Source organism: Gracilinanus agilis, chromosome 3, assembly GCF_016433145.1.
Source record: "Gracilinanus agilis isolate LMUSP501 chromosome 3, AgileGrace, whole genome shotgun sequence".
NCBI classification, from domain to species: domain Eukaryota; kingdom Metazoa; phylum Chordata; class Mammalia; order Didelphimorphia; family Didelphidae; genus Gracilinanus; species Gracilinanus agilis.
In genome coordinates, this window is record NC_058132.1 from 71,036,443 (window position 1) to 71,051,659 (window position 15,217).

General features: G+C 39.4%; 1 protein-coding gene across 1 annotated transcript; it reads right to left on the bottom strand.

Annotated features, from left to right (window-relative positions):
• Positions 1 to 10,556: 10,556 nt before the first annotated feature.
• On the bottom strand, positions 10,557 to 11,495 carry LOC123243211 (olfactory receptor 2A12-like). Its single transcript, XM_044671410.1, has one exon. It carries the CDS (start codon positions 11,493 to 11,495, stop codon positions 10,557 to 10,559), a length of 939 nt encoding a protein of 312 aa, XP_044527345.1.
• Between the last annotated feature and the right edge of the window lie 3,722 nt (positions 11,496 to 15,217).

The window sequence follows — 15,217 nt, forward strand, 5'->3', positions numbered from 1 at the left end:
CAAAGAGATCATAGGGAAAAAGACATGTACAAAAATATTTATAGTCACTCTCTTTGTAGTGGCAAAAAACTGGAAAATGAGGATTTGCCCTTCAGTTGGGGAATGGCTGAACAAATTGTGGTATCTGTTGGTGATGGAATACTATTGTGCTCAAAAGAATAATAAATTGGAGGAATTCCATGTGAAATGGAACAACCTCCAGGAATTGATGCAGAGTGAAGGGAGCAGAACCAGGAGAACATTATACACAGAGACTGATATATTGTGGTAAAATCTAATGTAATGGACTTCTGTACTAGCAGCAATACAATGACCCAGGACAATTCTGAGGGATTTATGGAAAAGAAAGCTACCCACATTCAGAGGAAGAACTACAGGAGTGGAAACACAGAAGAAAAACAATTGCTTGAATACATGGGTTGATGCAGACATGATTAGGATGTAGACTCTTAATGGCCACCCTATAACAATTATCAATAATATGGAATTAGGTCTTGATTGGCTTAATTGGCTCAGAAGGAAATAACAACTGTAATCATTTGATTATAGAATCTTATATTATCCTATAGAGAAATAGGAGGGGAATAAGACTGGGAGGAGGGAATGATAGAAGGGAGAGGGAAGTGGAGGTGATTAAAATTGGGACACTTGGGAGAAGAGACATAGTGAAAGGAAAAAGTGAATAATCAAAAAGGGAAAATCAGATGGAGGGAAATATATAGATAATAATCATAACTGTGAATGTGAACAGGATGAGATCACGCCAAAAAAGGAAATGTATAGCAGAATGCATTAAAAACCAGAACCCTTTGTTATTGTTGTTTACAAGAAACCCATTTGAGTCAGGGAGACACAAGTATAGGTAAGGAGCTAGATCAGAATCTATTGTGCTTCATCTTAACTAAAAAAAGCAGGAGTAGCAATCATGATCTCAGACAAAGCTAAAACAAAAATAGATCTAATTAAAAGAGATAAGGAATGAAATTACATCTTGATAAATGGCATTAGAGACAATGAAGTAACATCAATACTAAATATGAACCAACTAGTACAACCTCCAAATTTTAAAGGAGAAATTAAGTGAACTTCAAGAGGAAATAGAGAGAAGAACGATAGTAGTGGGGGATCTCAACCTTCCTTTCTCAGAACTAGAAAAATCCAAACAAAAAAAAAACAAGAAAGAAGCAAAAGAAGTGAATGGAATTTTAGAAAAGTTAGATTTAATAGATTTCTGGAGAAAATTTAATGGTGCTTTAAAAAAAAGGAATATACCTTCTTTTCAACAGTACATGGCATTTACACAAAAATTGACCATGTGGTAGGGCACAAAAACTTCACAGCCAAATGCAGAAAAACAGAAGTAATAAATGCATCCTTTTCAGGTCACAATGTAATAAAATTATAATCAATATGGGCCTACAGAAAATCAAAACGTTAATTGGAAATTAAATAATCTAATTCTAAAAATGGGTGTGTCAAACAAATTATAGAAAGAATCAAAAATTGCATTAAAGAGAAGGACAATGAGGGGACAACATATCAAAATTTATGAAATACAGTCAAAGCAGTACTTATAGGAAATTTTTATCAATGAATACTTCATGTCAGTAGAGAAAAAGCAGATCAATGAACTGGACCTTAAATAAAAGTGAAAGATTAGTGAAAACAATGATCTATTATTCCCTCACCCAAATTCATAAATCCTCTAAATCTCTCCATGAACCTGTGGACTCCAGGTAAAGCATCCTTGGTCAAGGAATTAATGAAGAATTAGTTGGAGACAACAGAAAGGGAAGGAGAAGAAATGATGAAGGGATGGAAAGGTTATGAACAAAAAGAATGGGAATACAGAGGAGAAAGAGAAATGGGAAAGATGGGGGAATGGGCTGGATTGGGGAGATAGGAGATAGTTTCCCTTTCTTCACATTCCTCTATCTACTGACAGACTCTTCCACCCTCTCTATTAGTTCCCCATCTCTCCCTCCTTGAAGTTCTCCAAATCTGCCTCCTCTGGCTCCTTAGCTCCTGACTTTTCTTCTTTCTTTCCTCCTTTCTTCTTGCTCTTTTTTTTCTCTGCCCAGATCAATCCTCCCAGACAGAACCATTACCTCACCCTTCAGACAGATGAAATACAAAGACCTCCAATGGATAGATTACTTGTTTCTTTGAGAAGAGATTTGAATGAGGGCCAGACAAAGGGTCTAGGTCACCAGCAAAGCAAGTATATTCTAGGCCACTCCAAAAGGCCACCAGGCAAGCTTTGGACATCAGGGAGCTCATGGGCTTATTCTGCCACCATTTCTTCCTTTATAAGCTCTCTCACTGCCACTATCCCTGGCCTCAGGTCACTACTGCTTCTTCCATATCAGGGAACCCTTTCTGCCAGGGCAGAGAAAGTGTGGGTGTGACTTCTGGGAAACACTGAAGCAGTGCCTAAGGAAAGAGTCCCCCAGGCCTGCTGATGAGAGGAGAAGCCACATCCCCAATGACCAATTAACCAAGATTTTTATGACACTATTGTGATGGCCAGGTTTCTTTAGAGAAGTAAGAGAGAGAAGCACCTGCTTCTTCTACCTCACATTCAGGAAGATCTGTCTTCCCTTGCCTTGCCTAACCTCTAACCCAGAAAATAATCCAGGAATACATTTCCTGGGAATTCTAGGAAAGAGAGATGGAAGGAGTTTTCTCATTATCCTGTATTCATTTGGGAAATGAGCTGGGAGGGGGAGAAAAGAAGGGAAGAACTAGGTGAATCTGAGTCATTGGAATCATAATTCAGATTCCCTTCTGAGCTTCTGAAGCTTTCTTCCACCATTGTCCTTCTACTCTTAGGGAAGGGAAGGGAAGGGAAAGAGAAAAAGGTTTCAGGAATTGGAAGAGGATAATGGAGAGAAAGATAGGCAGAAGAAAGTATTAGGAGGGCTGGTCAAGGGGGACAGACAGAGGGATAAGGCATGGGGCCAAGGTCAGAGGACTTAGGAATCAGAGGCATGTAGAAAAGATAGACAAAAATGTTAGAGGAAGTTCTCAACACCAGGAACTCAGACGTTTCATACTCCTTCTTTGTCAGAAATGGCCCTATGCTTTTCCCCAATAGAGAGATGCATATGGTTTAAATGCAGAAAGGTTGAATGGCCCCACTTGGAAAAATCTATTGNGCTTAGCCCCAATAGAAGGATGCATATGGTTTAAATGCAGAAAGGTTAAATGGCCCCACTTGGAAAAATTTATTGACCCATCAGGCCACCATGCCTCTTCTTTTTCCTCCTTCTAAAATGTCTACCATCAGGGTCACTATTAGGTTAGCCTGCTCAGCCCCCTCACAACAGGTGTCCTGAATGGTACTTTTATATGAACTTGGTCTTCTACTTTCTACATCATAACTTGGGAAATGTAACCACACAATGCTTTGCATATTGTTTATTGACTGTTTGACCAACAACCATTCATACCACTCCATCCCTCAGTGATATAACCTTGGTTCTTTATATAGGAGTATATGTTGGCCATTACTTGTCACACCTAACCTGGAGCCCTTATGCAAAAGCTATCCCTATGCCTTCCAAAGATAGTTGTAATGCAGGGTTTGCAGCAAAAGCTTTTTGCTTTTGCAAATTAACTGTAGCAGCTCTGTCAGCTAGAAGTTTTAGAATGTTCACAGAAAAACAGTTGGAGTCTGATACTATAAATAGTCCTGAAGTTCCAACTGAGGGGCTTTTGCTTTTGGCTTCTGCCTTTGCCCGTGCTTACTGTCTTTGGAGCATTTGGACCTAGCCTGATTTCTCTGGACCTCTCCCTGATCTCTCCATTTACATCCCTCTTGTTTCACTGAATTTCCCTATTGAGCCCTGGGAGGAAGGGTTGTTTTGGTGGTTGGACATTGTGGGTTTAGCTTCTGTAGGCAAGGAGGACATCCTTAAATCAAGCCACCCCCTTATTTAGTGATCTGATAAATACTTTACTTCAGAGCAGTAAATCCTTCCTGACTGGGAGAGCCAGCCTCTTCCAGTTTGACTCCCTTCTCTGTGACCCTTCCCCCAGCATCAGTTTTCTCCCTAGCAGCAGTTACAATACCCTGAAACCCTCTCTCCCTCAACTTATCCCTGCCATCAATAAATCCCCTTTGTTACCTGTATAAAAGCCTCTGGTGAATCATTGTATTGAATATTAAGGCAAAGGGTGAAGTGGGAAGAAATTACTTTCCTTTTTATTTCTTGAGGGAAACCTAGGTATCCATCTTGGTTGTACCCAGTCGGGACTTCCTGTAGACATTCAGTTTCACTGGCAGGGAGGAGCCTTCTTGACTCCTCAAGGGACTTTAGAAATTAAGAAGAGAAACTCTCCAGCCATGTCTAAAACATTTCTGCCTGACCCAATTCTTTGTATCATAGAGATACTTTCCCTGCCTGAAGGATCCAGCCTATTTCCTCCCAGTACCTTCTTTCTCTAGCCTCCTGTCTTAGCCTGTTTGAGCAGCCCCTCCTATACTCCCATTCATTCCCTTACCTTCCTATATACTACCTATTCACTACTCACCTTCAGCTATTCCCCTTTATCCTTCCTCATATCAACATTTTGCCTACTATTCCATAATATAGTATATTATTTCAGTTAATTAAACTTAAAGGCCATATTCAAGCAAGTAATTTAATTAAATTAGGGAACACGTGATGATGTAAAGGAAATACACCAGCAGCAAGCAATCCCAGAAACTGTGGCCTGAACAAATAAATCCCTTAACCTCTTTCTGTCTTGCCAGGGATGAAATGTTGTGAACCTGGTCCCTCTTACTCCTGTGCCCTAATGCTGACCTTGGGATCATTCTATAGGCTGGGATAGTAACTTATCCCTCACCACAAGGACTAGATTAGGGATAGCCCAAGAATTTGGGCTGAATTCAGAAACTACTTTGATGTGGAGGCACAGTTTGTCCACATTCTGGGAAAGTAAGGATAACTGAAGTTTATAAGCCAGGCATTGGCAAGAACAAAGGGCCTTCCAATGCTATAAGTATTACTACTAAGTCTATATGCTTAATGTCCAATCCCAGCAAGAGGAAAGGAGACCACTTAGAGTCTCTAGAATCTTTGAAGAATATTTTACATGTTGGCCATACCCTTTTCTCCTGGCCCCTTCTTTTCCTTTCTCACTCCATATCTATGTGTTCTTACTTCATGCACACACACAACCCCCTGGCTGTGAAAGGAAATTCTTGGTTCTCTTTGTCTATTCTGAGTTTACACTTGTAAAAAGGGAAGCCTTTATTCTCTTTATTCTATTTGCCTATTTGGAGTTAGCACTTTGTTTAACAATAACTTAAGCACCTCTAATTAGTACCTCAGTTAATTGAAGACAGGATTAACTCTCCTTTTGTCTACTTTTGTTTTGACTGAATCAACAAAATCTTGAACTAGGTAGAGTAGCTTGCATAACACTTAAAGAATTCATACCATCAGAAATTCAATCAGCCAGGAATCTGTGAACCCTTTTGATGAAAAATTACCCCTCCAGAAGGTGAGAAATGCATCCCACACTGGGCAGAGTATAGGCAATTTGGAAACTCTGATTGGCTCCTGTGAAGAGGGGAAGGGTAAAATGAGACAGATTCCTAAAAAGCCTACTAACCCCTCTCCAGAAAAGTTCAGCTCGGCCCTGGTAGGGGCTTCCCCAAGTCCCTGTCTCCACGTGGATTTCCCAGTAATCCTCAGCCAGAAGTCCTGGTGGTGTCTTCAGCCAGAGTTCCACCAATGCAGCCTCCTCTAAAGCCAAGGCACTCAGCCACTCACTCCAAATGCCAGGAAAGAAATGTTGGTCTCTACACGATGTTGGTCTTGTCTTTTATGCTCCTTTTTCCACATCACTTCCTGTCACTCCCCCTTCTTCAAAGAAATCAATTGCAGTCTTTCAATTTGTCTAGCATTGCCAGGGGAGGGGGAAGAGTGGTAGCCTTTGGAGGTGTCAGCTTACTCCAATAGGTGACTTGTGAACTCTTTTACTTAATGGTAACTAGAGATACTTTAAATTCTTGATTTGATTAGCTAAAAATAGACAAGGGGAGAGTTAATCCTGTCTTCACAATATGCTACAGCTTTCCATAAGTTTTTTAGTGGATTCTCTAGAATTCTCCCCATATAACACCTGCAAAATGTGGTATTTTATTTCCTTGTGACCCATTTTAATAATTAGAATTTCTTTCTCTTTTCTTATTGCTATAGTTAAGATTTCTCGTGCAATACTGAATAATAGTTGTGATAGTAGACATCCTTACTTTACCCTAGAGTACTGATGGGCAAACCTTTTTAAGAGGGGGCCAAAAGAAAGGAAATGCTCATCTGTCAGTCTGTTTCTAAGGCAACTCTTTCAAAGTTTCATTGTGTTGTATCCTACTCATTGTATTTGTCAGATTGGGAATAATGTGTGAGGCTGGATAGAACATTTCAGGCCCCCCCCATCTGGCCCACAGACTATAGTTTGCCCATCACTGCCCTAGAGTTTAATGGGAAAGTTTCTAAGCTTATCTTCATTACAAATAATCCTTGCTGATGGTTTTAGATAGATACTGTTTATTTTAAGAAAAGTTCCATTTATTCCTTTGTTTTGTAGTGTTTTAAAAAGAAAGTGGTGCAAGAGCCTCCAAGTAGTTTAGTGGTAGGCCTGGAGTCAGGAGGACTTGTGTTCAAATTTGGCCTCAAATAATTCCCACTTGTGTGACACTGGGAAAATTACATAATCCTGAGTACCTAGCCCTTGACACGCTTCTGTTTTAATATTGTTGCTATGACAGAAGGTAAGGGTTTAAAAAAAATAACATCTGCATCTATCCAGATAATTATATGATTTCATTTTGTTTTGTAATATATATGATCAGCTGTTTTCTGATGATTTTCTAATATTAAACCAGCCCTGTAGTATTGGTAGAAATCCTACCTAGGGACAGCTAGATGGCTGAGCCAGAAGATGATCAGTGGATTCTTGTGCTTTCTATTTTCCCCTCTAATTTGAGACAATCAGGGCAATTTTTTTCATAATTTCTTATAATGTTATATTACAGGCTCTTTATTATAATAGATTTCAGATAGTCCTATAATTGTTAGATTATCTCTCCTGGATCTATTTTCCAGGTCAAATGTTTTTCCATTGAGATATTTCACATTTTCTTCTATTTTCATCCTTTTGATTTGATTTTATTGTTTTTTGGTGTTTCATGGAATCATTAATTTCTACTTGCCCAATTCTAATTTTTAGGGAACTTTCTTCATTGGTCTTTTGTACCTCCTTTTCCATTTGGACAATTCTAATTTTTAAGAAGTTGTTTTCTTCAGTGAATTTTTGTTAATCTTTTTCTGTTATTTTGCTTTCTTTACCAAGCTATTGATAGTCCTTTTTTCATGATTCTCTTTCATCATTCATTTCTTTCCCAATTTCCCCCTTACATTTCTTATTTTTGATTTTGATTTTTTTGATTTGATTTGATTTTTTTTAAAACCCTTACCTTCTGTCTTGGAGTCAATACCGTGTATTGGCTCCAAGGCAGAAAAGTGGTAAGGGTAGGCAATGGGGGTCAAGTGACTTGCCCAGGGTCACACAGCTGGGAAGTGTCTGAGACCAGATTTGAACCTAGGACCTCCTGTCTCTAGGCCTGGCTCTCATCCACTGAGCTACCCAGCTGCCCCCTATTTTTGATTTTTAAAATCACTTTTTGAGCTCCTTTAGGAGTTCTTTTTGGTTCTGACACTATTTTACATTTTCTTTTGAGGCTTTACATGTAGCCATTTTGGTATTATTGCCTTCTGTTCAGTTTGTGTTTTGAGCTTTCCTGTAGCCATAGAAGATTTTCATAGACAGGTTTTTTTCTTTATTATTTGCTCATTTCCCTCACCTATTTCATGAGCTTTACAAATATGCTATATTTTGGCTCTGTTCCTGGGTTCAAGGGAACACTGTCTCAAGCATCTTGTACTGAGGCCTACTGAGAATGTTGACTAGGGGATGAGGCATAGTTGGACTAGCTGCTTTGGGGGCCTGCAATGCTTGTGGTGGCCTGGCTGACTCATTATGAGAAGGCTTCAAGATGGTTTGCACTGGATTTGATTCTCCCCCCCCCCCCCCATGATGGCTTACCCAGATGCTGCCTATACTGGATTGTGCTGAATTTTGCTCCCAGGACTGCTGCTTTTCCTAGATGCTCCCTATGCTGGATTGTGCTCTTTCCTTAACCCAATGAAATGTACTTTTCCTGCCAACCTTCTATATTGTATAAGGCTCGGGAAACTGTTTCATCCTATCTTTCATTAGTTTTGCCACTCCAGAATTCATTTTGAGGCATTTTTTTAAAAAGAAGTGAATTTTAGAAAGCTAGGAATATTCCTTACTCCATGATTTTGGCTAGACTGACCTTTAAAGTGTCCTTGTAATGCTTCTTATGACTTCCTTTTGAGCTCTTGCCTTATGTGAGTTCTCTGTAAAACAGTCTTTTAGGCAAATGTACATTTGGCATGAAAACCATGTGACCAGCCCATCAGAGTTCCACTGTCTACAGAAGAGTTTTAATCTTTGGCAGTTTAGCTTGAGAAAGGATCTTATTGTCTAATACTTTTGCTTATCAGTGATAGAAGGATAAAGCTTAGGAATTGAGACTGGACTTATGATTTCACTGGCATAGTGTAAGGGTTAAAATTTAAAGGCTGGACTAAATGTATAAAAATGTGGTCGCCGAAAATACATTACTCAAGTCAGGATGACTTTTTATGGTAGTTTATTTACAAAAGGAAAAAGAATGAAAGTCAGAAAATGAGAGAGAGTAGACAATTACTCCAGCCTTGTCTGAACCAGGCAGGGCTTCAAAGGTCCTAGCAAAAGGGGCCCAGAGGTAAATTAAACAAGGGTTTTAGCCAGGAGGTATCCTCCAAGACAAGGGGCCTCTCCAGAAGCTAGTACCTCTCAGAAAAGCCAGGAAAGTGAGTCAGCTTTTTTCACTCATCCACGTGGTAGTTCTAAGGGAAAAATCAAAGAGCAGTCTGAAGTCCCAAGCTGGAGCTCCTCCAGGTCAAGTTCAAAGGTGAAAGAGCTCATCACAGGAAGTTCTTGCCACTTTTAAAGACCCTTCCTTATTGTCACTTCCTGTGCCTTCCTTTCACTTTACATGGACCAATTGTAGCTATAGCTTTGCTTAGTACTGCCCAGGAAGCAAGCAGTCGATCCTGATTCATCACCCACTATTGCACATGTGGGTCACAGACCTGCACATAGTTAAAGATAGGTGGGGTATATATACTTCTGGTGATTAAATCTAAAAATGGGCACTATGCTAAGTGTTTTACAAATAACAAAAAATTAGTTATTTTTTTAGTTGAATTGAAATGAAAGCTCTCCAACTCTTCCCTTCCTGCACCTACCTGGCTAGAAACTCTTGTTTCTATGCTTGTGCATTATAGACACTTTGGACTTTGGAGCTAGAAGGAGTTTTAGAAATAATCTGGTTAAGTCCCCTTGATTGAGAGGAAGAAAATAAGGCTCATAGAGGAGGGAGTACATCCCCAAAATCTCATAAGTAGCAAGAAACAGAGATTTTCCTTGTTTTCTACCTTCCCTTTCTCTGTCCAGAATTCCCTCCCCTTTTCATCCACTACAAACTCATTCAAGAATTAGCTAAAAAAGCCCACTGTAAGCATAAAGGCATTCCAAAGTATTCTAGGCCATTGGAATGTGGGCCTTCTCTCAGCTTCTACAATAGTCACAAGCTATGAATTCTTAAAAAGAAGACAGACAGATCGAGATAGAGACAGAGAGACACAGAGAGATGGACAGAGACAGAGACAAAGAAACAGATGGAAACCAACAAAGACAGAGTGGAGAAAAAGAGACAGAAAAGTAGAGACGGTCAAAAATAGAAAGAAGATAAGAGGGAAAGGAGAGAGAAAGATTGAGAGAGAGTAGGAAAGAGAGATATGGAGTAAATAGATTTTCTGAGACATCAGAGACAGAGATAGAAGGAAAAGGGAGAGATAAAAAGACAGAGGAAAAGGAGAGAGAGAGACAGCAAGACAATGTAGAGAGAGAAGGAACAAAATAGAGAGAAGAGGGAAAGAGATAAATTGAAAGACATTTATGGAAGGATTTAAGAGGGATTGAGAGAGAAAGAGACAAAGACAGAGATAAAAAGACAAGAAGAGAGAGCTTCATTATAGGGTCATGGTTAAGGTAAAATTCATTTGTTCAGAAGTTCCTTCTTTTTCTCCCTCCGCACTAATTCCAGGGAATACTCACTTATAGCAAACACTCACTCAAAGAACAATGCAAATCAGCTTATGTTTATAGAGAGATGAAACCCATTATAAAAGTACATACGTCAGATAAAAGGAAATGGGAAAACCAGGCTACCTAAGGATGTATAAATTGGCCCAGATTAAAAAAGGAGTGGGTCAAATGGTACTGATCAGCAGTGGGGTGGGAACTATAAGAGTCTGTCTTAGCAATCACCCAGCAGAAACTGAGTTTCAAAATTTAAAAAAAAAAAAAAAAAGGAAAGAATGGTCGATTCCAAGGTTCTCTAGTCATCAAGCTACTCTGTTCCGCATTACCACCTTGATGAATGCAGCCTTTATGTCCTTATTCCTAAGGCTATAGACCACTGGGTTAAACAGGGAAGTGAACACATTGTAGAAAAGTGAGACCTGCTTGTCTCTCTCTGGGGAGTAGTTGGAGTTGAGCCTCATATAGATGTATATGGCAGGTGCATAGAACAGAGTAAGTACAATGAGGTGAGAAGCACAAGTAGAAAAAGCCTTACACCTGCCTTGCGTGGTCTTGATCTTAAGGATGGCCATGGTGATGCGGACATAGGAAGCCAGTATGAATGACAGAGGGGCTACCATCATGAAAGTGGTCAGGACTAAATCTACCACCTCGATAAGGTGTGTGTCCATGCAGGCCAGGCTGCGGACTGAGGGACCCTCACAGAAGTAGTGATTGATCATATTGGGGCCACAGAAGGGGAGACTCATGGTAAAGTAGGTATGGAGTAGGGAGAAGAAGAAACCACAGATCCAGGTTCCTACCACCAACCTCACACATAACTCCCAATTAAGGATGAGGGTGTAACGCAATGGGAAGCAGATGGCTACATAGCGATCATAGGCCATGACTGCAAAGAAGATGCCCTCACTGAGGCCCAGGGCACCAAATACATACATCTGCATCCAGCAACCTCCAAAGGAGATGAGCTTAGAACTGGAAAGCAGGTGCACCAGCATCTGAGGCACTGTGCTGGTGACATAGCCCAGGTCCAGTAGGGAAAGTACACTGAGGAAAAAATACATTGGTGTGTGGAGGTGAGAATCCAGGCAGATCAGGAGGATGATGAGTCCATTGCCCAGGACTGAGCAGAGGTAGAGAAGGAGAAAGATGATAAAAAGGATCCTATTTGAGGTAGGGTCACTGGAGAAGCCAAGCAGGATAAATTCAGTAACAGAACTGTGGTTTGATGCTGGGAACATTGAGACAGGAGGGACCTGAAAAGGGAAAGAGAGAAGATGGTGGAGTCCAGAAACCTCAGCATTGGTCAAGGGCAGAATGGAACCAGGGCTTTCTGAGTTCTTCAGTTAAGATTCCATATTGAAAAGTTCTCTGAAAACTTTAGTTCAATCCTAGAATCATAGACTTTATAGCTTCACAGATCTTTAAAGATGAACTAGCTGAAACCCTCATTTCATACATGAGGCCAAAGAAGGAAGATGACTTGCTCAAGATCATTCATCATGTCAAAACATTTTGGAGAGACAAAGGTTAAAGTCTCTTTTTTGCTTATTAAGTGCTGCTTCCATGGTGCCCCAGATGTCCTCTAGTTTCTACAGGATCTCAGAAGACAACAAAAAGCATTTTCTATGGTTCCTACCTGAGCAAGAGTGTCCCTAGCAAGAGAACATCTAGCCTTTGCTTAAATGATCTCTAGTATAAAAATGAAAAATGATAAAGGCTGGTATAAATATATAAATTAGTATTTTAATTAAAGCCATGCTGATAGATAAAATCATTAGACCACGTGCTTGTAAGCATTCAAAACTGCCGCCTCCAGAAGTGCCTACTCGCCAAAGAGACCACTCCCTCCTAACCCAGGAGATTTAAGCTCTCCCCTGCGTCAAGACGTCGGAAACGGAAACCAGTTGGACCATGTTGGATCACGGGAAATGTAGTTTTGATACATTTCCCTTGTCCATAGAAATATATACACTTTTAGATGGCTTTTCCCAATTTTCACTTTTACACTAGTGGTAGCCCTTTCCCTTTCTGATTAGCTCTAAGTTGAGGAAACTTTTTTTTAGACAAAACTGAGATCTGCTCTATAACTTCCACCCAGTGCCTTGAATTCTTCTCTCTAAAGAAGATCAGGAAAAATAAACATTTCTTCATGCTGGAAATTATTTGCATCTTAATGCAACCTAAAATAGTTTTATCTTTGTTATCTGTCATATCCAACTTTTTGTTCAAATGACCCTTCAATCCCACTAAGACCTCTAGATCTTTTCCTACTTAAAATATTTGTCCTATTCTCTTTCCTATATGAAGTTTTGGGATCACAGGGGAATAGGATCATAATGATGCTCAGAAACTGGAGAGGCTATGTTATTTGTTTCCCTCACAAATACATCAACAATGAGCAAACCAACAAAAATTCCTAATTTTACCTCTTTTTTGTGGGAAAGGGAGGACTCCATTTATCTCTTGAAAGATTTCCAGAGATCCTTGCAAATCTGGGAGAATCTTAGGATAAGATTCAGAGTTGGAAAATGTCATCTAATCTAAAATACCCGTCATCATGCAAATGAAGAAAATAAGACACAGAAAAATTAAATAATTTGCTAAAGGTCACATAAGTAGTAAGTAGTCTAATTAAGATTCAGACCCTTAGGGACAGTTAGATGGCTCAGTGAACTGAGAGCCAGACCTAGAAAAGGGAGGTCCTCCATTCAAATCAGACACTTCTTAGCTGTGTGATCATGGGCAAGTCACTTAATCCCCATTGCCCAGCCCTTACCTCTCTTCTGCCTTGGAACCAATACACAGTTTTGATTCTAAGACAGAAGGTAGGGGTTTAAAAAAAAGATTCAAACCCTCTTCTTTTTCTATTTTGCTACCCTGATTAAAATGGAGAATAGGCTGACTACAATAATTCATGAAACTGTTTATTAGGACATGGCAGATTTTCACTCTATATAGGTTGAAGGCATAACTCCATGAATGAGATTATATAGCCTCTTTTGAAATTTTATTTATTTTTTTCTGGGTAAGAAAATCAATTTATTGACCAGTTTAGCAAATACCAATCAATTAATTGAAAAGGATCTCTTTTGGTGATCAAAGACAAAGAAATTAAACCTCATGGACCATTAAATAAAATTTTGGAAGTTGATATAATGATAGTTCTTAATAAAATGATATCTAAGAAATATGAGGATCAGTTGAAATATATATGAATCGTTTGAAGAAATTGGGGATATCTAGGCTATAAAGAAAAGATTCAGAGGATATGCAAGAGGTACCTTTGAGAACTGGAAGGTTTTCAAGTAGAGGAATAGCTAGACTTGTTCTGTTTGGCCCCAGAGTTTGGCAATGGGTAGAAGATGGAAAGAAACAAATTTAAGCCTTGATTCAGAAAAAGAACTCTCTATCCAAAAAGTAGAATGTCTTTTTTCTAGAGCTAAGGGGTTCTCTTTCATTGAGAGTCTTCATATGGTGATTGCAGGACCACTTGTCATGCATACAACAATGAGGATACCTTTTCCAGTAAGGTTTGGACCTTTCTTAAAATTCTATGATTTTGGTGAGTAGAATTTGTATAGTTGGGAAAGAATGGAGAAAGGCATTCTCTGCATGAGCAAAGGATTAGAGGTTGTTGGGACACCTGGTTTTATTGAGGATGGCAAGCTTAACTTTAGTGGATAGTATAGTTCCTATATTAGGATCATGAAAAGCTGGAGTGGACCTGATGGTGGTGGGCCTTGAATGCCAGGATGAGGAGTTTAGATTTTTTTCATTGCCCCTGAAGATTTCTGATTAGATAAATGGTATGTTTAGACTTGTGTCTTTGTAGAACTCTTTACTTAACATTTGTAGGGTAAACTGCACATGAGAGAGGCTGAAGGCAGGGAAGAGAGTCAGGAGCCCAGTGAGAGGTGATGAAAGCCTGAACTAGAGCTTTTAGCTATGTGGGTGGAGACAAGATAGACATAGATAGACTTAGATGGATTTTAGATAAACAAGATTAAGATATTTTAAAGGTAGAATCAGCAGGATTTGTCAATTGACTAGGTGGATAAGGCAAAAGAAAAAATAGTTAATAATCCCACATCCAACAGCAACTAACATTTCCATATGTAAGATTAAAATTAATATCCAATAATTCCAAGTATTATATTTTATAAGATTTATTAAGGATCACTTGAAGCAGATGAAATAGGTAAAGCCTGAGTAAAGACAAGTTGACCAGATGGCAAAAGCAGGAGAAGAGAAAGAGGAGGGGCATGGTTACAGAAACCTTAGCTCAGAAACATAAGGAAATAACGTAAGGACAAAAGTGGGATTCTGAGAAATGAAGTCCTGGGGTACAAAATTCTAATTATACATGTAGTACCTGAAGTTTTGCAGAATGATTTGTACATTACCCATTTGGAGATAATGTGGGATCTTGAGCCTAGGTAAATGGGAAGAAGGTAGTAGTATTGTAATGGGGAGATTAAGCAGTAGCACCCAGGCTATGTCAACCAAAGAAACAGGTAGATCCAAAAGAGGAGCTCATTGATGGATTGCAGAGGAAGGAAGATAAGTAGTTCTATTTTTCATATACTGAGCTTAACTTATTTTTCAGGCCATCCTTCCAGGTAGAGAGGTGCTGGAAGAAACTAGAGATACTAAGAAAGACTTTCAGAGCTCTAGATAGAGATTTGAGAGTCAAAGTCTCAGTCATATCTGCCTGGGAGTAGCTGAAGTGAATGAGGCAAAGAGTGCCTAGAGAGAAGATAACAGAGGACAGCTCCTTGGAGAATGTCCAAATTTAAGGAAAAGATAGAGGAGGAAGAACTATCAGAGTCGGAAAAAGTATGATCAGAGAGTTGGAAGAATAACTAGGTAATGAAGAGGAGTGATGAGGAACCTCATCATTTTTTAGAGTCTCTCTATGGCACAATCATAAGAAGACAACATACAAAATTAGAAAAGCTTG